Source organism: Bos indicus x Bos taurus, chromosome 7 (genome assembly GCF_003369695.1).
Source record: "Bos indicus x Bos taurus breed Angus x Brahman F1 hybrid chromosome 7, Bos_hybrid_MaternalHap_v2.0, whole genome shotgun sequence".
Classification (NCBI taxonomy): domain Eukaryota; kingdom Metazoa; phylum Chordata; class Mammalia; order Artiodactyla; family Bovidae; genus Bos; species Bos indicus x Bos taurus.
The window spans coordinates 37045829-37070789 of record NC_040082.1 but is presented as its reverse complement, the minus strand read 5'-3'; the positions used below and the strand labels follow the sequence as shown (position 1 = coordinate 37070789).

General features: G+C 37.0%; 1 protein-coding gene across 2 annotated transcripts in view; it reads left to right on the top strand.

The window, feature by feature from the left end:
- Positions 1-24961, top strand: part of GABRA1 (gamma-aminobutyric acid type A receptor alpha1 subunit) — a 58373-nt gene that overhangs the window by 24067 nt on the left and 9345 nt on the right. For both annotated transcript variants that reach the window (XM_027545756.1, XM_027545757.1), the window contains exons 5-8: positions 3460-3680; positions 5792-5874; positions 10720-10863; positions 21662-21814. In XM_027545756.1, the coding sequence (XP_027401557.1) occupies positions 3460-3680; positions 5792-5874; positions 10720-10863; positions 21662-21814 (601 nt within the window). The remainder of the gene's footprint in view (positions 1-3459; positions 3681-5791; positions 5875-10719; positions 10864-21661; positions 21815-24961) is intronic.

The window sequence follows — 24961 nt, the reverse complement described above, 5'->3', positions numbered from 1 at the left end:
ATGACCACTTTCTCACTTTCTTCATTTCCTGTCCTACCACCCTTCCAAAGAAATAGCACTTTTTTATTCCCTGATACCTTGAAATCTAATACAAATTTGTGTTGAAAGAAAAACAAAATGGGAGACCAATAGTAACTTTTAACTTTTACTGAGAACTTCTGTGCTTTAGATCTTCTTGCAAGTTTTTCACTTGTGTTGGCTCACTTCTGACCACAGGCAAATGGAATGAGTATTGCAATGATCCCTACTTTATTGGCAGCCAAGGGCGTTAGAGTAAATAAGAAAATTGCCTAAGGCCATTCATCTGGAAGAAGGACAATTCAGTTCTAGTTAGCAGATTTATAATTTACATTTGTACGCTTTATGCCATGGCTCTTCTCTCTCCTTCTTGTTCTGACTTCCTAAAGAAGGAGCTCTGGCACATCTTGGTCTAGTGAATTTCGACCAGGGGGAGAGGTCGGGCTGTACAAGTAGCGACTGGGAGCTGCCTGCAGCTACCATGGCAATATTGCAGGGGCCATTCCCAAAACATGGGAAAACAAATATTTCATCCTTGATTAGGCAAGAAGTGTTCACGATCAACTGCTTTCATATCAGTTTTATTTTTTTATTTTATTTTTTAACTTTACAATATTGTATTGGTTTTGCCATATATCAAAATGAATCTGCCACAGGTATATATGTGTTCCCCATCCTGAACCCTTATCCCTCCTCCCTCCCCATACCATCCCTCTGGGTCGTCCCAGTGCACCAGCCCCAAGCATCCAGTATCATGAATCGAACCTGGACTGGCTTTCTATGTCTAACAAAGGGAAACATAAAAATTAAAGCTTATTTAATTTTGCTCTTTGTGCATGTGTATGCATGTGTGTGTACATGCACGCTTGCGTAACCAGAACAATATTTGAAGAGAGAGTATCTTAAAGGAATTTGGATGTCATTGTCCATCATTAACACAGGGAAATAAAGCTAGCTTTAAATATGTTAAACTGTAAGCCTTAGGAGCTTGGCAGGTTTTGACATTTTTTTTAATCTTAGCTTTTGGGATATATCTTGTCAAAGACTTGATAAATATATTTTATCTTATAGGTAACATTTATTTTATATTCAAAAATCTCCTTGGAGCAAGCAAACAAGTGAACAAATGTTTTAGATTCATAGTAATATGGTCAGCTTAGACATCCTTGGAGCCTTGATTTACAAATGACCCTTGCCTCCACTGTTGACCAGGCTAAAATTTTGCAGCCTAATAAAGTATAGAGCTCATGTGACTGACTCCTGAGTAATAGACATAGATAGCATCATTGTCATAGCCCTGACTTACAAGTTTGTCTGTTGTCTAGAGACGAGAACATGCACAGCCCAGACTAAACCCATCCATTCTGCTTCCCTGGCAAGCACTCCTACTCTGGATCCCTTCCTGATGCAATCCACAGGCACTCTCCTCATTTCTCTCCGCATGAAAAACACTATTCTAAGCCCATCCTACTCCTCCACGAGTTTCTCCTATAGCTTCCGAGTCTAAACAGTTTCTTCCTCTGTCAAATTTAACAGATGCTTAACACATGTTTCTAAGTAAATTCCTACGTCACATGTCCCAGTGCTTTTCATCTGACACTTCCAGACAGAAAAAACAGAGTAACTTCTCTTGCGTGCAAAGACAGACTGGTGTCATGTTACATTTTTTTAATTTCTATTTCAATCAGCATTTACCACTATGCCTGATGCATTATAGACTTTGTTGTTGTTCTTTAGTGCCTAAGTCATGTCCAACTCTTTTGGGACCGCATGGACTGTAACTCACCAGACTCCTTTGGAAAGTCATGGGACTTTCCAGGCAAGAATACTGAAGTGGGTTGCCATTTTCTTCTCCAGGGGATCTTCCTAACCCAGGGATCGAACTGTGTCTCCTGCATTGGCAGGTGGATCCTTTACCACTGAGCCACCAGGAAAGCCCCTCATTATAGACTAACCAATAATAATTTTTACTTGATCAGCAATGCCAACTAGTGCTCTGAAAATTTTCATTCAAACTTTACCCAATTTTGCATTAACCCTCGGAAAAAAAGACGTAGTAAAATTCATGCACAAAAAGCCTGAAGGTAGACACTGTTTATTTTACATGCCCTAAAGACAACATGTATAAGATTTAAAAAAAGAAAAAAAAAACAGCAGCTTTCTGATACATCAGGGTTTAGGGGTTTAGGAAAATGGAGCATGATGTTTTTAAGTTAGTTTTCCTTCCAGTTTGGAGCATTCTAAGATTAATGGAGAATATGGTAGTCTTTATTTCAAACCACTGAGTTCCAATTTTAGTGTGTGTAGCAAGTCCTGTAAGAAAGATTGATATTATTACCCCTTTCAGTTTTAGGAGCTGGTAAATCTCATTGCTTGTTTTCAGATTAGAAGACGTTTGTCTCAGGGTATTGCCATGAGGAATGCTGTGTTTATTCAAATAAATAGATTCCCTGGCTATGAATGATGAAGAGCTTCACACCATTTCTCATGTGTCTCATACACATCAGTTTAGTTCAGTTGCTCAGTCGTGCCCAACTCTTTGCGACCCCATGGACTACAGCACGCCAGCCCTCCCTGTCCATCGCCCACTCCTGGAGTTTACTCAAACTCATGTCCATTGAGTCAGTGATGCCATCCAACCATCTCATCCTCGGTTGTCCCCTTCTTCTCCTGCCTTCAATCTTTTCCAGCATCAGGGTCTTTTCAAATGATTCAGTTCTTCCCATCAGGTGGCCAAAGTATTGGAGTTTCAGCTGAAACTCATACACATATATACTCACAAAAACACACTCACACACCTGCATACTCGGAATTCTTTTCTCTCTCTCTTTTTTGGAAAAGATGCAAATTACCATTGAAATGGATTTCTTATTTTCATAATCTTGTTCATTGTGTAGAACTGAAAGTCTGTATACATTATTTGTGGGGGAAAATGTTTACTTAGCCAAAAAGAAGATTATTTCAGCATTAGCATCATGGATGTCTTGGGATTGGGGTTTTCAGAGACCATAAGAGGGTCCCTAGAATGTTATACTCTATTTTTAGAACTAAAATTGTCTAATTTAAACATTTTCATGTATGTAATAACCTGTAACATGAGTTCTGTTTTTATTTGCAATATATTCTGTCCCTTTGAGTACTGATATGATGGAGGTGGGGTGGAAGTAAGGTGCTAAGTTCCTTTCACATATCTGAGAAGATATTCAGCAGAATTTTTCTGACAAAATAGTGTTTGAAATTTTAGTTATTTTTAAAGTGATTATGCCAACCAAGGATTCACCTGACACCGATAGGTTCAGGCCACCACAAATTTACTTGTAGAAATATCATCCAGCTCGTGTTTTGCTTCTAAAGTTTCAAAAAGGATGCATTGCCGTTATAAGACATTTGCATTACAAAAACAGCACAGTGAACTCTTTGCCATTTTCCCAAATTACCTAGGAATACACAATAGATGTATTTTTCCGTCAAAGCTGGAAGGATGAAAGGTTAAAATTTAAAGGACCTATGACAGTACTCCGATTAAATAACCTAATGGCAAGTAAAATCTGGACTCCGGATACCTTTTTCCACAATGGAAAGAAGTCAGTGGCACACAACATGACCATGCCGAACAAGCTCCTGCGCATCACAGAGGACGGCACTTTGCTGTACACCATGAGGTAAGGAGGACTCGCTTTCCCCATGAACTTTTCTAGACCTTCTCTTCCACGTGTAGATTAACATCAAGCTGATGGGCCAGTGTAGAGCATCTGGTTTCCTGTCCTCCCTGTTTTTCAAGTTTAATACTTACTCTACTATGAAAACTAAACAGGCTGAAATATTATGCAAGTCAAAGTGTTAAGTAAAATGATTAGACAAAAATGAAGAAAATGTTTACAATGTATATTAACTAATGCAATATATAGCTCCAACATATTCTAATTCAATAGAGGGACTTCTCTCTACTATTACTTCATGACTTCCTGCCTTACAGTAAGGTGTAGATTAAATTTCTAGAAGCTATCTTCTATATGTATCTGAAAATGTTTCTATTTAAAAAGAAGTGGGGAAAAAAACAGAAAATAGAAAAAGTTCAAAATTTTTAAACATAAATTCATGTGGCAGTATACATATTGAAGAAGTGTATGAATTCACAATGATGTTGTTAATGAGAAAGAATATAAATATTACTAATTTTGCTTAAACTGAAGACTACATGTATATTTTTACTTTATAAATATTTCCCCCATTTTGAGATTACTGGACAGCTCAGCATCTGAACCAATCATTCATTTATGGTTAGATGAAAGAAGTATGAATCAAAAAAATTTTTGAATATTTTTAGATAAAATTTTTTTTTATTTATGAGAAACTCATTGAGGACTAATAAATAAGTACTTATTCTTAAAGGCAGCTGTTATTTCATATCCAAATGACTTGTTGAAATGTTGTTTCTGTAGATCTGGCCAGAACTTGCTAATTTAGGCCATTCAGTTATTCCTTTGGTATGAAAAGGTAATGAAGGGAATGCCTCAACTTGGAGGATTCTGTTTAGAATGAAAGTAGAGTGATACTTTGCCTTTAGAGAAAGCTTCCAAAATTCCTAGCTTTTTATACCCAAATATCCAAATAAGAAACAAAGAAAACATGCTTCAGGTGCCACTGGAGATAGATGTTGGACTCAACTAGTAAACGTGTAATGGGACTGAAAGAATGAAAATTCAGAAAAGAGAGAAAGAAAATAGAGAATCAGTGGACAGGTATGTTGAGAACTTTCCAGATCATCCAAGCAGGATCTGTTTATATTTGAACTTTGAAATATTTTCCCTTGTAAAATATCCTACACTTGTTTTTGAGCCTAAATCTAGCGTGTATTTCTACTAGCTGGCAGTTACCTGAGGAGGGATTTGCACAGACTAAGAAGTTTATCTATTAAAGGTTCCCAATGTATCTAACATTCTTCATCAGGAACTAACATAATACCCTTCTCTGAAATGTCTCACCACCTTTGCTAATTTGTTACCACTTTCCTAATAGTTTGTCCTAAGGATATGAGTTTAGTTATTAATTTACATGTTTCATATTTACTTTAATTAATATTATAATGACTTCATGATTTTACTGGTTACAAAGACACCTTATCACATTTCTTGAGTTACCTAATAATATAGATAAATATATTTTCTGAAACTTATGTGAGGAATTTGGGTACAAATTTTCCATAGTTCCAGCAAATGAGATCAAATATATTTCAGTGAATTCCTTTCTTGACTACCCTTTTAAAACATAAATAGAATTCATGTTCCCAGAACATAGGGACTAAAAAGAAGTTCTGCAGAGTCCTGGCTTCCGTTAGGCAGTGGATTTGTAAATAAAACTAAACAGTTGGAATAGAGTGAAATGACATATAAAGGAGTCTAAATGACTCTAAGCTTCCCAAAGTCTGAGGACAGTTCCTCCCTCACATATCCCTTTGTTGTTTAATGCATTTGGTGCTATTTTAGGGAATGGAGTGGGGAACTAGATGGCCACAGAGAACAGTGTTGAAACATAGACATTACCACATGTAAAATAGATAGCCCGTGGGAATTTCCTGTATGATGCAGGGAGCTCAAGCCCCAGTGCTCTGTGTAATTCTTTTCAGATCCTTTGATTATTAACAGCTCAGTATGACACTGCTGTTTGTGCTCTTCTTTCTTGCTTTCTTAATATATTTGCTCTAGTTAATAACATCCCAGTCATATTTATCAGAAAGTATCTGATCTACCCTATATTTCTGTTAATTTCTAAGACTGACGGTGAGAGCCGAATGTCCAATGCATTTGGAGGATTTCCCTATGGATGCCCATGCCTGCCCTCTAAAATTTGGAAGCTGTGAGTAAATTTATTTTATTTTTGATTCTTATGAGAGCATGTCTTTAAGCAAGCAACCTCCAATTCATTATGAACATTAGAGAGACAGATAAAGAGTATCAAGAAAACTTAAATAGTGATTTATTGCAAGTGTTTTCTATAAGTAACCATCTTTTACTTCACTTTTTAATATCCTTTCAGGAAGGGGTTATTCCCCATCCTCTAGACTAGAAAGAATAAATTTTACTATTTAGTGGAAAAATTTCCATTTTTTTTCAAGTTATATTCATAGAAAACCAAATGAAGTATGGATGTTTATGCCTCATAGATATCATCTTCTTTCCAAAAAATGTTGGTCATTGTGTTTATTTTATATCATTACTGACATTTGTTTAGTCCTAATAATTCGACTTGTTTATCAGATGGAAATATTGGTAGATAGTAAAGGACAATAATTAGATTTTCTTAATAATGAAGCCTTAACCTAAGGATGATGCCAGAAAAGAAGTTAATTATAGTCTTAAAACAGTTTTAGCTCTGTTTGGATAGCTCATGAAATGTACTTACATATTATTGCTTCTGAAGACATCTTAGATAAATTCACTTTGTAATAACTTTCAAGGTTTCTACATCTTTAAAATATGCAGGCACACATTAGAGAAGCCTGGAGAACAGTGGCCAGCTGGTTAGGCTCTCTGGTCTTCCCGTTTTCCTGCTTTTGATTAGCGTGCATGCATAAAGTGAGGAGGAATTATGTATTCCTGGTTTCTGCAGGGGAGTTACATATAAGGACTGACTCAACTTCTGGACTAACCTAACCAGCTTTCTGTTCTCACTAGTCAGGCAATCTGAGCAACTATTTTGGTGAAGATATGATTCATAGAAGAAAAATAGTGGTAGTGTAGGAAGACAGCTAGCAAAGAAAATAGCAAAGGGCCTTCAGGCTCCTAACAGTACTAATCATGGAGAGACAACTTTCTCTATTTATATATCTCATTCTATACTAAAACCCAAGGATAAACTACCTACTTCAAAAACTGTCAGCTACACAGCCCATTGGTGAAAACTATTCCCCCTCAATCCTTTTCCGAATGTAATGTATGTTCTATGCCATGACCTATTACATTTTTTTTCTGATTACCAGTTCCATTTTTAATGATACTATTTTGTATTATGTGTTACTTATATGCCAGGCGATGTATTAAATATTTGTATATGAATCAACTCAGCTAATCCACAAAATAACCTTATAGTTCAAGGTATCATACAAAATCAGTACTCTTTTTGCCTAAAATGGTTCTGATTTATATCTAAAATCCTAGTATAACTACTAAATAGTATCCCCTTTTGCCTTCAGAGATATCTTGTTTTAGACATTTAACTATATGTTTAGTATATTAATCAGGAATACTTTTAAGCAGTGAGCATAGCTTAAAAAAAGGAGTCTAAATTTTCATACAAGATATATGAAGGTAAGTGATTATTGGTTAATTGCTGGTTAATTTAGCATCTTAACAAGGATGATGTTTTAAGATATTCTTAGATGTTCTTCCTGAAGACAAAATGTTTGCTGCTATTCCAGCCATTGCCTCCACTTTCAAAATAAAGAAAAATAGGGAGCAGAGAAGAAAGGAGTAGTGCCTGTATCAAAAAAAACTTTCCCTAAAATCCTAACAGACATCTTCTCACATCTCATTAATCAAAGCTGTGTCACATGACCAATGCTAAATACAACGGAGGCTGGAGAAACAAGGCACATTTAATTAGGCACATTGTCATCCTGAAGAAAATGGATAGTGAGTGGAACACAAATAGTGTCTTATATAAGAAAACTGAAATTTAAAGGCACATAAGTAAGCTGTTTTCTACCTCAGAGCCTTGGCATATGCTCTTTTCTCTGTCATGGTACTTTTCCCTTGTTTCTTAGCATGGTTGGTTTTATTTATCCCTTACATCTCAGTGTAAATATTAGTTTCTAGGGCCTTCTGTGAAGTCCTTTTCAAAATGTGTATATGGTCCCATCAGTCTTCTGATCATAATACACATTTATTTTATACCGTTTATCACCAAGATAATTGTTAGTTTTAACATTGTTGTTATCTGGAGACTGTAAACTCTTTAAGGGCAAAATCTATTTTGTTCTGCATTTTCTAGCACAGAGCCTAATATAATGTAGGTGCTCAGGAAGTATTTATTGAATGGGTACAGAATATAATCAGGTTTTAAGTATCTATTCAGTATTTAAGCCTCAAAAAAAAGAGAGTTTAGGGACTGTGGGGCTTTAAACCTCAAGAGAGAAGACATACATTGAAGAGCAGGCTCAGATGGCATATGCTTGGTGCGAAAGAGGACCACGGTGAATTGCTGTACCTGCCAGTGGTGTGGGAAATGGCAATGGTTATACACTTATTGTATAGTCATTTCTCTAACCTGAACTAACCAGCTTATTTCAGAAATGAAGAAGTTAAAGCAAAAGTGATCTGGAAATGTTTGACTCAACTTTTAAAGGAAACATCTTGCCAAAATCTGAGAGAAGAGAATAAGGAAGAGATAAGCAAGATGATTTTGTGATAATTTATTAAAGCACTATGTAGTAAATGTTTTTAAAGTATCTGAAGTAGCTTCATGCATATGTTGATAAGAACCAAACTTGGAAACGCAGATGTCTTCTTTACTACTCTCCATGAGATTCTGAATGTCAGTGCTACCTTACACTTTCTGCTTGTTAGGGATAACACCCTTTGTATAAGGCCAGATAACTCGAAGATAGTATACAGAGGCAGCTGACATCTTTTAACTGCTTTCTGAGGAATATACAGTATAATGCTTTGATTCTAGAAAAAGTGATTCAGATTATATGTGGATAATAAGATCTAGGCAAGTGCTAGATGTAGTCAAGATTTAATAAATGATCGTTTCCTGACTGACTACCAAGCAGTGTTTTATAAATAAGAAGAGAGGGAAAGAATTATGAATAATAAATAATTTTAGAAATTATTTAGTGGACCTGCCTCATGCAAATGAAAAAACAAAGGCCCATAAAACCTAAGTGACAGTGTCAATTAGCAGATGCCCTTTTGTTACTGTCTATGCTGTCTTTGTTTTTTTTTTTTTTTTTTTCAGTTTTTTAAAAAGTGTTTATTGAATTTGTTACAACATTGCTTCTGTTTTTGTTGTTGTTCAGTTGGTAAGTCATGTCTGACTCTTTGCTATCCTATGTACTGCAGCATGCAAGGCTTCCCTGTCCTTCACTATCTCCCTGACTTTGCTCAAACTCATGTCCATTGAATCAGTGATGCCATCCAATCATCTCATCCTCCTGCCCTCAATCCTTCCCAATATCAGGGTCTTTTCCAATGAGTCAGCTCTTTGCATTAGGTGACCAAAGTACTGGGGCTCCAGCTTCAGCACCAGTCCTTACAATGGATATTTAGGGTCAATTTCCTGTAAGATTGACTAGCTTGATCTCCTTGCTGTCTAAGGGACTCTCAAGAGTCTTCCCCAGCACCACAGTTCAAAAGCATTAATTCTTCTGCACTCACTTTCTTTATGGTCCAACTCTCACATCCATACATGACTACTGGAAAAACTGTAGCTTTTGTTTTACCTTTTGGTTTTTCGCCCTTGAGGCATGCAGAGTCTTAGCTCCCTGATCAGGGATCAAACCCGCACCCCATGCATTGGAAGGCGAAGTCTGAACCACTGGACCCACCACGGTAGTCCCTTCTCCTATCATTAAAAAATTTTTTTTTCTTATCTACTGATTTATTTGAAATGTGAGCTTAACAGTTCTGACTAAGTGGTTGAAGACTTTCTAATCTTTTCTTTAGGCTGAAGAGTGTCAACTCAAAAAAGTTTTTATAGGTCCTACTTCTCAGATACTGACACAAAGGATTAATAAGATGTATCACCTACTGTGGAGCTTTCGGTTGAGGCTTTAGGTGTATCTGTCTTCTATATTTAAAACAAGAAATTTCATCATGTGAATTTACTCTACAGTTTGGAAGATTTCTATTGAGAGATAAACGCAATGAGTAACCACCACTTTCACAACAATAGCATATTTGTGGTGGATTTCATACACAGTGGAGTTTCTAAGAAATTGCAAGGAATGAGATACTGAATCATTTGATATAAGTTGATAGTGACACTTTTTATTTCCCTTTGCAACTATAGTAGCAGCCCATTGGCAACACATGGCAAAGTATAAAAAGATAGATCTAGGCACTGTTGCTAACGATAGTGCAATAAAGTCACAAGAGCTCTAATTCGTCAAGAAAGGACACAGGTCTAGAATAGGCTTCATCATTACTTACATGACCACCAATTGTCTTTGCTTAGCTTTTGAGCAGATAGTAGAGATTTTTTCTCTAGAAAATTATTGACAGCAGTGGAGTAGAATGAATAGCGTTCTATATTCTTATATTGGTTATCCCACTAAGTAACTGTGGTGGTTTAGTCTGGTTTTCCCAGAAATTAACTGTGGTAGTGATTTAGTCTCTTAAGTTGTGTCCTACTCTGCAATGCCATGGACTATAGCCCACCAGGCTCCTCTGTCCATGGGGTTTCCCAGACAAGAATACTGGAGTGGGTTGCCATTTCCTTCTGCATGGGATCTTCCTGACCCAGGGATTGAACCCAAGTCTCCTGTGTCTTCTGCTTGGCAGGCAGATTCTTTATCACTGAGCCACTTAAACAAAAGGATATAAACAATGTGACTCTACAGTTTTTCCACATAAACATTCAATGATTCCAGGTACCATAAGCCCAGTATGTCCTCTTTGGTAAGACCCTTCCATTTGACAAACAAGAGTTTGTCAAAAGTGTGCCAAAACATATGGACCATTTTCCATTCTTCCCTTTTAGATGCTTATACAAGAGCAGAAGTTGTTTATGAGTGGACCAGAGAGCCAGCACGCTCAGTGGTTGTAGCCGAAGATGGGTCACGCCTGAACCAGTACGATCTTCTTGGACAAACAGTAGATTCTGGAATTGTTCAGTCTAGTACAGGTAAGTGCTATTTGGGAACTTTAGATTGGGAAGAAGGAGCCGAAAAACTTTTTGTAGAAACTTGCAAATTCAGTTAAGTCCTTCAATAACAGAAGTAAGGAGAGTGAAAAATTACACTAAACTGGGGAACAGTTATGCTGGGAACTAGTGTAACCTCTATAGACCTGTGATCTTGAATTTTGATCTCTGGTTTTTCATCTGTTTGTTTGTTTGTTTACAAAATAAAGAAGTGGTTCTGTGTGATCAGGGTAGCACAGTATTTAGATATGTGAACTCTTAGAGAAGAATATATGGGTTGAATACTTCTCCAAGTTGCCAGTTAATTGTGGTCACCTCATAGGGTTGTTGGAAGGAATAAATTATATCCATAAAGAGTAAATTATCACACTTTGGGCACATAAAAAAACTCTTAATAAATGTTAGCTATTAATATCATCTAGGACCCTTTTATTGTCATGATTCAATAAATCTTGGTAAATTTATAGCAGCAGTCATTACACATAGGATGCCAAAACACCTTCCCCACCTCACTTCCTCCACACCTAACTTCATTTGTAACTCTAGCCAGGAAACTTCCCCAGCTAAACCCTATACTGATCACTCTATTTTGGAATTAAAAGTGGATGGACCGCCATCTTTCTCGGTGTTGTAACTGTTTTACCAATGAAATACTCATAATTAGATCAGATTTTCTATCAAGTAGTCAAATCCAAAATTTTAAACTTTTGAAGTTTCAAGAAATAATGAGTTTAGTTATTCAGGTATCCCTTTTGTGACTAACTGATATGTGATCATCAGTTCAGTTCAGTTCAGTCACTCAGTCGTGTCCAACTCTTTGCAACCCCATGAATCGCAGCACGCCAGGCCTCCCTGTCCATCACCAACTCCAGGAGTTCACTCAAACATAGGGCCAGATAATTACTGATAAAATTTGTATCCTGAAAATTAGGAAAACTTACTCCCTCAATCCCAATATTTTAAATTATGTTCAATTACTAAAAGCTTAGCAAGGGTCAACAATTTTACAACTGTCTTAATTTTGAAATTCATTCATTAACTTTGGTTTGTAATTTCTAAAAAAAAAAAAATGATAAGTAAGGGTAGAATTGCTCTTTATCTCAGAAAAATTTTTCTCTTAAATTTCAAACTTTATATTAGGACCATGGTCATAATCTGATCATTCTAAATTCAAGTGATAGGTCAATATATCTTACTCTGATTATTGGATAACTGCTGCTTAACAGGACTTAATCTTTTGCTCACGTTATAGCATCCTTGGTTACTCTAGAAGTTGAAATGTTTATGTTTCTTGTTTTGGAAAATGAGAAGATTGTTCTCCACTGTGCTTTACCTACCTGAGAAATGCGCTCGGCATAATGGGAATGTGTCAGGCTTTGCAGTGAGAAAGGTGTGGGCTCGAGTCCTAGTCCTGCCACTCAGAAGCCTGGTGGCACTGAGAAGTTCATTTATCTAATTAGAAACTGTTCTCTTCTAAGGATGGGGAGCCTCTAATTTTGTATTAAAGATAAGATAATATAAAATGTTAAGCAGAACATTATACAGTAGATGCTCAAAATGGTATGCTGTCATTGTTGTTATTGTCCTGAAGATATCCCAGAACGTGCAAAATAGTGAAAATTATTTTTTTCTCACCAAATTATATTGGAAAAGATACTAAAATGAGCAGTGTTTACTTTTAAACATTGAATGCTGTAATTGCCTGGATATTGTGACAGGCACTACAGTCAATGATAGACAAGACACATATCTTGCTTTCATAAAATCTGAAGTCTAAGGGAAGACAAACACATAAACTATAATTATCAAAATGGGTGTTAAGTGCTGTGATTAACATTTTTGGGAGGGCAAGTCCCTGCCTGTCTTCTGTGTCCCTATGATTTACTATAGTAGCTGAAACAGAAGAGGTACCAAGTAAATATTTTTGAACTAATGAATAAAAAATTAGTGAATCCAGCCTGGGATGATCAAGGAAGGATTGCTTCAGGGGTTGACTTTCATTTTGTTATTATGCATTTGTTGGGAGTCAAATAATCGCTGTTCTAAGCCAAGGCATTCAGAATAATAGACCTAGAACTTCCCCTCAAGAAATTCTCTCCCTACTGTTATTACAATGGAGGTTGGATGATGTCCAGGAAATAGTATTTCAAGTGCAGTAGCAATAGGACAAGTATATATGAAGGTTGTTGGGAGGAAGGGCTGCTTCCACTCTATTCTAGCGCTAATCACCTTAACACAGCATAGGATCTCTCTTCATGTTCTAGTTCTATATCTGCAAAATAAATGGCTTAGTCCGATGAACTTGGAGACCTTTCCCCTTCTGGTTTTCTAAGCCAGCCTACCTACATTCTTCTTACTCAGAAAAGATAAAGAGTCACAAAAGGACACCAGGGGAGAAAGAAGGGTCCAATTCACCACCACCAAGCTGCTGGACCTCATAAGTTAGGTCCGTTAAAAGTCATCATTGCGTGTTGGAGCAGCAGGTTTATCTGTACAAAGTAAGAGCTTGTCCTTGTCATTTCTATAGCATATGGAGGGAGGGGCAGGAGAATAATGAGCACATTCAAACTGAGTTTGATGTATGTTTTCCACTCCACAATAAAATCCTGAACTACACTTCCTTTGCTTCTACGTTTGCTCCCCAAAAATCCACCTTAAAAGATTTCCATGGGAAGAAACAAAGATCTTTTGTGAGGCCTTCAATCCCACATTCACGTCTACTATGAGGCAGCTTACGGCTTTGAGCTTGGTATCATAAAACATGGATGACAGCATACTTGGAGAGGTCTGTTTGGGCTCTCATGTCCTTGTAATAGGAGACCAGACACAGTCACCCACACAGTGGAAGCGGGCTAAACACAAAGTTCCCTGGATATGATCAGCTGTGAACTTGAAGCCTAGAGAATGCAAAGATCATGGCAAACCAAATGCACAGATAATCCAGTAGCTTAGTTTCTTCCCACTAGTCCTTTTCATAATTGATTGTATTTAGCAAAATGGACCAATTTGAATGTCCATTAATAAAAGTGTCATTAGGGCAGCAGTCAGTTTTTTACTAAGAGAAAGAGCAGGGAGCTGATACTTGCCATGTTGCACACAGCTATGAATGTTGCATCCTTGACATGATTTCAATTTTTGTCACAGTATCCACTGCTACTGGGCTTCTCAGGTGACTCAGTGGTAAAGACTCTGCCCAGCCAATGCAGGAGACATGGATTCAATCCCTGAGTTGGGAAGATCCCCTGGAGAAGGAGATGGCAACCCACTCTAGTATTCTTGCCTGGGAAATCCCATAGACAGAGGAGCCTGATGGGCTACAGTCCATGGGGTCACAAAAAGGCAGACATGAATAAGCAACTAAACAACTACAACATGGAGCCTTGAAAACATTAAGATAAAAGACATGGAGTGTTATTGTCTCCCTGTTTCTGCCAGAAGATGAGGAAGGGTGACAGATAAGTACACATACAATGAGAATCATTAAGTAAAGAGCAGCTTCTGCGACCTTAAAATTCTCTGTGAGGACAGAAGCAATTCAGGTCACGTTCTAGAAGGTGTTGCGCAACCAGCACACACATGAACACACACTCACAACACTACTACTGACCTCTTTCATGTCAAATGCCTCTAGATCGCTTCAGCGCCATAGGAGGGAAAATACGAGGCTCAGTCTAACACGTGTATTTGTTTCAGTGCAAACATATTAGAAAGACAGTCCCTTCATTGGCATCTGCCATCAGTTTGTGGAGGGAAATGAGTCGGAGACTTAGTTTGAAGTGCACTTATTCACCTGGCAGAACAAAATTGTTACAAGGACATAGAAGGATGAGTCTAGTCAACTTTCAAATCTGATGCAGTTCTCTGTTATCCACTCATTTATTCCTTCAACAATGTGCTCCTTTACTGTGTTTAACACTGTGAATGACCTAGAGGAAAGAGACGAGGGACACATACTTCCTGCTCTCAAGAAACTCATGGTTGAGACTTCTTTGATGGTCAAGTGGATAAGAATCCACCTGCCAATGCAGAGAACACAGGTTTAATCCCTGGTCCAGGAAGATCCTACATGCCTTGGGGCAACTAACCCATGCCCACAACTGCTGAACCTGTGTTCTAAAGCCTGTGTTCCACAGCTAGAGAAGCCACCGCAACTAGAGAGCAGCCCCTGCTCTCCACAGCTAAAGAAAGCCTGTGCATAGCAACAAAGACCCAGCATACCCAAGTTAAATAAACGAATGAATAAATGAATAAATAATTAGGAAAAAAATGAAGCTCAGGGTTGAGTGGTTTAAGTAGCTAACATTCATTGAATTGGTCTAATCCTCACAACAGTCCTAGGATGTATGTATTACCATTTTCTCCATTTTGAAGATGGTATAATAATTTTTCCAAGGTCACACAGCCAGGGAGTGGCAGAACTGGGATTTGAACTCGGGAAGTCTCACTATAGCATGTATGTTCTCAACCATATGAAACACTAGTAACAGGCAGGATAGACAAGTATGAAAATGCAACGATATGGTATATCATGGAGCATAAGAGATGGATTCTGGAGTATATGGGGAGGTTTTGAATGCTGGTTTTACAACAAATTAACTGCATGACCTCTGTTCATCTTTTCTCTTGTATTTTGGAGATAATCAGAGGATCTACTTCATGGGGTATTATGAGATTGAAATGAGAAAAATGGATGTAAACTGATTAGCAGAGTTTCTGACATGCACAACTCATAATAAATATTAGCTATTACTATTAATAATGATGAAGTTAATATAAGAAGTCTACATGATGACACTTAAGAAGTCATTTCTGCTTGAAATGTCAGGGAAGGTAGTTTGAAACTAGACCCCATGCATGGCCCCCTATCTCATTCTACTACACCATGTTTTGCTTCCTAAGTAATTCTTTAAGGAAAGCCCACATAAAAATTATAATTGTAATTAAAGGGCATGGCAATGTAACTTATACAGAGAAGCAAAATTGTTAATTAGTCATTAGGTATAAGAATAATATCACAGCTATAAAATAAGAAGATGTAAAAATGCTTTTTCAAAACGCAACAATGATGACTAGAAAGTCATATTTACCTAAGTCAATACACATACGTGATCAAAGGAAGCATAGGTTAGATTTGCTTAATAAGAATGTCTCTTATTTGTGAATGACTATTATTTATACTTAGAACAGATGACTAAGAGAAACTGTAGGATCCTATTTCCTAGAGACAGTCTTGACTGGATGAGTTAAGGATGCCTCGGCAGGGTCAAAATGAATGAGGAAAGCAACTGTTTTCCCTGACCATGGAGCAAAAGTGGTGATGGACTTTCAGCAGAGGGGCCTCAGGGCCCCTATTTCTGCAGCTTAGTACATGATCTCCAGAGAAATAATGTAACTGTAAAATGTGAGAACAAATTCACAGATGGGAAGGTGGAGAGGGAGAAGACTTATACAGTCGTTTGGTCAACCTAATCTAATTTCAGATGAGGAAACAGGTCTAGAGATATAAGTGGCCTAGAACTATAACCGTGGTTTCATTATTGCTATTTAAGTATTCTCTGAAGCAGATATTAAACTATGGGCCCCTCCCTCAATGATATTTTTGATTCCTCATTCCTTTGAAAAAAGTAGCACTTTGGAAAACACAAAAGTTTAGAATACTTGAAAAGTTTTACAAGGAATCAGTGTCCACTACAATTTTGTTAAATGAATGGCGGATTTCTTCAGCTAGAGAGAGAATATATTTCTATCTGATTTACCTTTACACTATAAACCTGCCTGTGATTCAGAATTTTTTAGAATAATTTTCACATCTGTTATTTCATATCATCCTTAGAGCATCCCAAGGAACAACTAGCACACTATCATTTTTACTCAACAAGTGAGAAAACTAAAGTCAAATAAAGTTAAGCAAGGGATCCACATTTGGGAAAATAAAAGCTGGAAGCCAGATATAAAAGAAACCTGCAGTGTTGCTTTACAAAATTACATTCCTGCTTCTTTTCTTCTCTCTCCTTAATTTTATATTGTAATGTATCAAAAATGTTGTCTCATCTAATTTACAAGCTTCCCTTGGGGTTACATGATGTGCAAGGATATTTGAATTAAAATTCTTCTTGACTGTTGAATCAGAGGGAAATAATTTGACATGCTTCGTGCATAAGTACTTGATGTCTAGAGATACTCTTTCAATCCAATTTAGGTGACTTTTTTGTTGTATTTTTCTTTCAGTTTTAAACTATTACAGTGTGATTCTGATTTTGTCACTTTTCCTTTTCTTATTTAAATGTTTCTGATGGAAATAATGAGTAACAATCTGCAATAGGGATAGAGAAGAGTTTATCTGAACCAAACCAGGACTACAGCCTGGGAGACACAGATCCAAGAAGTACTTAAATTGTGTTTTGCCAGGCTGCAAAATGGGAGATGCTTATAAAGACAAGAACCACAATATTACATAAGTTGTTTTCAAAAATTATAGTTGGAGCTGGCAAGAAGTAAGGGTGCCTGTTAAGCTAGTGTTGGTTGGGGTCTGAAATGTTACATGGGGAGAACTTGAGACTATAGTGTTGCAGCTGGCGACTGCTGGCAGATATTGTTTTGAGAATAGCAAGGTGGTGTCCTTAAGTATGATAGACTTCAGAAAATTCAGGTTCTCAATGATATGAGAATGTATGTAAAACCACATCCACAGTAGCCAACCAGATCCATTTCGGTTGTATGAACCTCAGTTATTCCATTTAAATTTTTAAATGTATTCTTTTCTTTAATGGTTAAAGTAGATATACAATGTATGTTTGATAGGCCACAAGGTAGGCTGTTCTAATTAGCATCATGTATAAACCAAATCATGTATAAGCCAGAATGACTTCCCCATACCTCAATATGTGAAAATTTCTTCCATCAACATGTTATACCAAAACTTCTTAAAGTTTATTTAATTTAGGAAGGTGATTTCAAAAGATTTGAAGTTTTCCTCTACTTTCTCTAGTTTGTTAGAGAGGAAGTGGTTTATAAAATAAATACAAAGTCAAATAACAGCTCATCCACGAAATATTCTTTGCAGAATCTTCCCAAAATGTCACACTGTGAACAACAAAAGATGATAATGGAATATACAGACACTCATATTTATGGCATTACATGAGAGAGGGATTTTTTTTTTCTTTGAGCTGGTGACATTTTTCAGGCTACAACTGAATGAATGATTAGGAATAATAATGCCTACTCCTAGGAGGTAAGGTGTTACCTGACTGTGTCTATCCAAGACTACAGTTTATCAGAATCTCAGGAAAAAAAAGTTTTTTGGTTTTTTGCTCTTTTTCTTAAATTTGAATCACTTATTTCTTTCAGATGACCTTGGAGACATTATCCAAGTTATCTACAGAAAAATAGAAATAAATTAGATAGCATTTTATTTACCTTTCAAAAAAGAGATGCTAGTAGGTGTTAACTAGAGTGAGTGTTCTTGAAACTCATGCATCCCTTTTCATCATAGGCAAGTGTTGAATATTTGGGATATGTATAGCCATGCTGTAGGGACTTTCCTGGTGGTCTAGTGGCTAAAACTCTGTGCTCCCAATGCAGGGCACCTGGGTTTGATCCCTGGTCAGGAAACTGGATCCCACATGCCACAGCTCAGAGTTCGCAGGATACAACTAAGGTCTACTTTTCCAATAAATAAATTTTTTCCAAAAGCCATGCTATATGTAAAGAACTGTCTCTCATCTTAACTATCTTTCAGTTTGGTGGAGGAGCATAAGCACATAAGTAACTAAAATAAAAAGTATACAATATAAGTGTAAACAGAAACTGTAAATAAATTTGAAGTTACTTAATATTGATCAGTAAATGGCAGGTGTTATCCTTAATAGCAATCATGAAAGCACAAATGAATGCACAGCTGATTTCCTACTATAGAGAGTGTAGGGAGCATTTCTTCTACCAATACTTCCACCAATTCCAACTGGAGAAATGGGAGAAAAAACTGGAGAAAGGAACTCAAAGTGTTTTTAAACTCTAATGTAGCATGATCTTCACTACAGCCCTCATTCTTTATTCTCCCCGCAATATACTTATCACTATTTTATAAACAGAGAAATTGAGGATCAGAGAGTTTAAGGCTACACAACAGGAAAGTAGTATATCTGGGTTTTGAACCCAAATTCATTTGCTTCCAAAGCTAACAAACTCTCCTCTACAGTAACTTTCTTCCTATTCTACTATGGACTGAATCCCACCCATAGATAAACAAAATATTCAGCTATAGAAGAGGTCAAAATGAGAATTTTTTAGGTCAAAATACTGAGATCTAAAAATGTGTGGTGAGACACAAGATGGAGTACTGAAATGCTATCAGAGTTAGGATGTGGAGAGTCTTAATACTGGTTAGGGAGTTGCTTGTTAGTATGTAACACTGGAGACATTGATTGTCACATTGAGGGGAGAGAGAATTGTAATGGCATCTAGGGGCTAAGAGGCAAGGTATGTGACTAAATGTCCTACTTTATACAAGACAGTGCCCGCAATATATAGTTATCTCTTCTGAAATGTTCTGAAAAGAGCTGAGGTTGAGAAACCCTGATGTAGGTAATGGGAATCCATTACGGTATTTTAAGATATTTATATATAGTTTAAAATGATCATACTGACCCCAAAACTTAGGGAAAATTGGAGTTAGGACTTGAAACCAACAAGGCAGTTCACAGATTACTGTAGATTTATATTACAAATCTCTAAAGAGATAAGTGTTGACCATGAGATAAGAGATAGACTGAGAGATAGTGCACAGGTGAAATTAAAATTGTGATGATCAATTGATTTGTTTCTCTCTCTTTTGGAAGCCTTACTTAACACACAAGGATTAATTCCAGATTTTTAGACTGAGTGGATAGACAGATGAGTGTGCCATGAATTTAGAAATGGATGCTCAGTGGAAAAGAAGCCCTGCTATATACTAATCATTATTTTTTATGAAAAGGTTTAAATAATATCACTTTGGAACATATTTAGTTGGTATAGCAATGAAAAATCACTATCTATGAGTCATCTAGTAGATATTTGGAAATGCAGTGATTTTGAAAGCAGTGTCACTTAGAGATGTAGATTCCCACAGCCATCTGGATCAAAATGACATTAGGAGCAGGGGTGAGAAAGAAAATTTCTTATTAGAGTTAAGAAAAAGGTGGAAATGACAGCTGAAGACAGAACTGTACCAGGAACTTCTTCATTTGCTTTGCAGAAAGATGAAGACCAGTGCCAGAGAGACAGGAGGAACTCAGTACTCTATGGCTGAAAAACCAGTGAGTTAGCAAAAGAAACTGAAAATGAGAGAGAAAAGGAGAATGTGACTCTACAGAGTACTGTCAAGATGGTAGGCACATTCAGCATTGCTCAATTTTTAATGCTACAAAGAAGCTGGTAGTGGACTTGAAGACTGAGATATCCTTTCAGATTGAGATGCTCAGTTATGGATACTAAGAGATCATGAGCAGTTTTAACCGTATTATAGCAGCTGAAGCTGAATGGTCATGAGCTGAGATGTAAATCATAGGATGAAGAGAGAAAATTTTTGAGTTGAAGAGAAGGAGGGAGATAGAAAGATGTGAACACCAAAGAAATGTTTTCTTAGTAAGAATATACCTAGTTCTCTCCTACCCATACATAGATAACTGAGTATATATTCAGAGTGAATAAAACTAAAAACTTCAAAGATTTGTAGTTAAGAAACTACAGCATCAGCTTAGAAAAAAGCACCTCCTACAATTTGAGTTGTGTGTTCATTTCTTTGGGCCTCTAATCAAATCAGAATCTGTCATATATAAAGATGATGGAGATGTCTAGCTGGCCCAGTTGTTTCCCAGACTGGTCTGGGAGTCGGGACAAGTTCAAAAGCTAGTGACAAACATGGATTTTCCTGCCCCCCACTGTAAAGGAGGATTTGTGTATTTAGGTGGGGCCTGAAGAATTGCATGTTTCAAAACCTTTCCAGGTGATTCTAGTGAAGATATTCCTTAAAACAAATTTTGAGAATTCTGTCCCACAGTCCTCATTTCAGAGGTCAGACTAAGCCAAATTCAAGGTCAGACAGCTAAGGAAAGAAAGGGCTGGAGCTGGAATTCAGCTGCCCTGACTTGAACACCAAAGCTCCTTCATTAGACAACCCAACTCTCCTGCAGTGGACATACTGGGGATCTGGTGTCTTCTGATGCATTGGTGTGTGTCATCAGGATCTAATTCATTGCCTTCAGGGTTACGAGCGCCAATCTGTAAATATATGCTCAGATTTGTCTCTTCAGTGTATCAGTCACCAGGATTATGACATAAGATCAATGAGACCTCAGGCACCTCAGTATCATCCTCAGTGCCTTTCTGGTGTGTTTTATTTTTAAACTAGAATTATTTTTAAAATTAAGATTTATTATTATTTTTTTTATGTGGACCATTGTTAAAGTTTTTACCGAATTCATTACAATATTGCTTCTATTTTACATTTAGGTTTTTTGACCTCCAGGCATGTATAATCTTAGCTCTCTGACCAGGGATTGAACCCACAAGCCCTGCAGTAGAAGGTGAAGTCTTAACCATTGGATCACCAGGGAAGTCCCGGTGTGTTTGGCAAATGGCTTTTTTCTTTCCTGGATAACAGCTTTTCTCTCTAGGAACCAGGTGTTATGTGGAGAAAGGCTATGTCTAACCTCCAGGTTCTTGTTACTGACAGAAAAACTGAGAGATTCCTTTTCAAGGTCAAATTGCTCACCTTATTGTCTGTTTTACCCTCTAGGAGAGTATGTTGTTATGACAACTCATTTCCACCTGAAGAGAAAGATTGGATATTTTGTTATTCAAACATACCTGCCGTGCATAATGACAGTTATTCTCTCCCAAGTCTCATTCTGGCTCAACAGAGAGTCTGTGCCAGCGAGGACGGTCTTTGGTAAGCGCCAGTCAAGACATATGCAAGGGCCACTAAGTTGCTTCATACCTGTGACATTGCAGATAGAATGAAAAAAAATAATTATACACTAAGTTTGGAGTTAGTACAACAGAAAGGGTCAAGGTATTACCATTTTCATTATGACATGATTGTAAAAAATTCTTTTTTAAAATAGCAAGCTGTTTTAGTGCATGTTAATTGATGGGATTAATGAACACTTGATTTGCTGTTTGAAAAGAAATGTAATGAAGCAGGCATAATGTGCTTCGTGATAGATTAAAATGTACACATAGGAACACTTATACCTAAACCATACATTTAGAATACATAATCAAGTGTCAGTATATCTTTTGAGAATATGAGAAAATATCAGCAGAACTGCTTCCTTAATATATGAAAGCAGGGATTCTTTATATAGAAATAACTTAGTGATGACCATTATACGAGTACAGGAATATCTTATTTTTACTAATGTGTGCACTTCTGAAGAGTTACAAATATTTTTTTCTATGAAAATATTCTAAATGCCTTAGATACTTTGAGTTGTCAATCTAATGGAAAATTATTTAAAGGGTAATAACTTTTTACTAATAGGAAAACTCATGCCTAATTCATTGATTTCAGTTCAGTTCAGTTCAGTTCAGTCGCTCAGTCGTGTCCGACTATGTGACCCCATGAATTGCAGCACGCCAGGCCTCCCTGTCCCTCATCAACTCCCGGAGTTCACTCAAACTCACATCCATCGAGTTGGTGATGCCATCCAGCCATCTCATCCTCTGTGGTCCCCTTCTCCTCCTGCCCCCAATCCCTCCCAGCATCAGAGTCTTTTCCAATGAGTCAACTTTTCACATGAGGTGGCCAAAGTACTAGAGTTTCAGCTGTAGCATCAGTCCTTCCAAAGAATACCCAGGACTGATCTCCTTTAGAATGGACTGGTTGGATCTCCTTGGAGTCCAAGGGACTCTCAAGAGTCTTCTCCAACACCACAGTTCAAAAGCATCAATTCTTCATTGATTTAGAACTGTGTATTTCATATAAAGAGCTCCTGCCTGTATTATAGTACACTGTCTTAAGTATACTTTTAAGAATAATAAACACAAGATTTCATTAACAAAAACTTGATGACTCATTCACTTATTTAGTCATTGACTTGTCTTTTGAAATCTACTATGAGGGCCTACTGTGTTCTAATGTAGCTGTCACCATAACATTACCCACTCCTCTCATGAATTTGGGAGTTTAAAATTTGAATAGCAATAAAATATTGCAGAATACTTATTGAGTGTTTTTATATCATGCTCTGTTCTATGATATAACTCTCTATTCTCTTATTTAACACTAGAAAAATTCTCTGTAATATTACCCCTATGTTTTAGACAAGAAAGCTAAGGAACAAGATGTTAAGTACTGGGTTGGCCAAAACGGTCATATAGCTTGAATGAATTTTTTGGCCAATCCAATAACTTGCCCAAGGTCAGAAACTATGAGGTGAAGGAATCTGGAATAAGATCCAGCCTCTTAGCTTTAAAGGCTGTGTTCTTAATGATGATGAGGTACCACTCCCCATGTATTACCTGTTCCATGACAAGGCTAAGAATGGGGTTGATTTAGGCAGCGTAATTCATTTGGAAATAACCATCACATATTCAATTGGTGAAAGTTACAATTATCAAGGTTCATTCCAGAAATATCAAGGTTCATTCAAATATATAATAGGCACATGCTATGTTTATAACCCTTTACTACAAAACAAAAGGCTTCAGATGCTTACAGTCTAAACTGAGGATTTTTCTTGTGCAAAGACCCTTATGGCATCATGGCTTTATCCCAGGAAAAAAGTAAGACGCTTCTACCAGGGCCCAGAAAAGAATCTGGACAAGTTGCTTCTGGGATGGAAACCACCAAATCTTTGCTGTGACATCAGTCTAAGAGCCCAGCTAAATCAAGACCCAAAATGATTCCAGCCACCAGGCAGAAGACTAGTTAATTTAAAACTCTTTTTTTCCCTTATCACAATTTGTAAATATTAACTAGTGTTTAAGCCACTTATTTGGAGAAGGCAATGGCACCCCACTCCAGTACTTTTGCCTAGAAAATCCCATGGACGGAGGAGCCTGGTAGGCTGCAGTCCATGGGGTTGCTAGAGTTGGACACGACTGAGCGACTTCACTTTCACTTTTCACTTTCATGCACTGGAGAAGGAAATGGCAACCCACTCCAGTGTTCTTGCCTGGAGAATCCCAGGGACAGGGGAGCCTGGTGGGCTGCCATCTATGGAGTCGCACAGAGTCGGACATGACTGAAGCGACTTAGCAGCAGCAGCAGCAAGCCACTTATTAGAACTGAAGATTGAACTCTTGTCAGATGCTCACTTTATATATATATATATATATATGTAGTTTGAGCCCTTTATTCACTTGAATGTTTTAATTAGAACCAATGAGATATTTCCTTTATATTTTACATTTATTTTTATAGAATGAGCCCAGCACTATAGTAAAAATGGTTTTTTTAAAGGCTCACTTTCCACCCCCTCTGTCCCCAACAAATCTACTCTTTCTTTTTGGATATCCTATAAAGCACTTTGGAATGTTTTGTAAATCAAAAATCTTCCTCTTAATAGTTTCAACAGTCTGCTCGCCTAGCCAACTCATGCCCCTTTGGTGAACATAACTACATATCTGTAAATACAACCGTGGCAAGTATTTCTGTGAATCAAGTTATATATTTCTAATGTTTTAAGCTCAATAAAATCACAAATGCAATTTTCCAAGACTTTTAGCCTTTTAAAATTTATTTAATACATATGTCTTTATTCTTTTTAGTTTGTACTCAGCATATTCCTCTGAGCTGTAGGGGATGACTGAGAGGGTCATAGGTATTTAAAGAAAAAAATATCAAAAGGAAAAAAAAAGCAAAAGTTATACCTTGCAACAGTTTATTAAATGGCATCCAGAATGCAACAAAGCTGAAACCATTTTATGTCTTAAAACATCATCTTCTGACCTTCCCTGCTCTTTCTTATTTGAAGACAGTGTGGTCATGTGATTTTGATTCCAGATACACCCACGTTTTGGGTTCAATCTTGTCTTTTAAGTGTTGGTTACTTATAAAATGAGAGTATAATTAAAATAAAACAGTGCCATT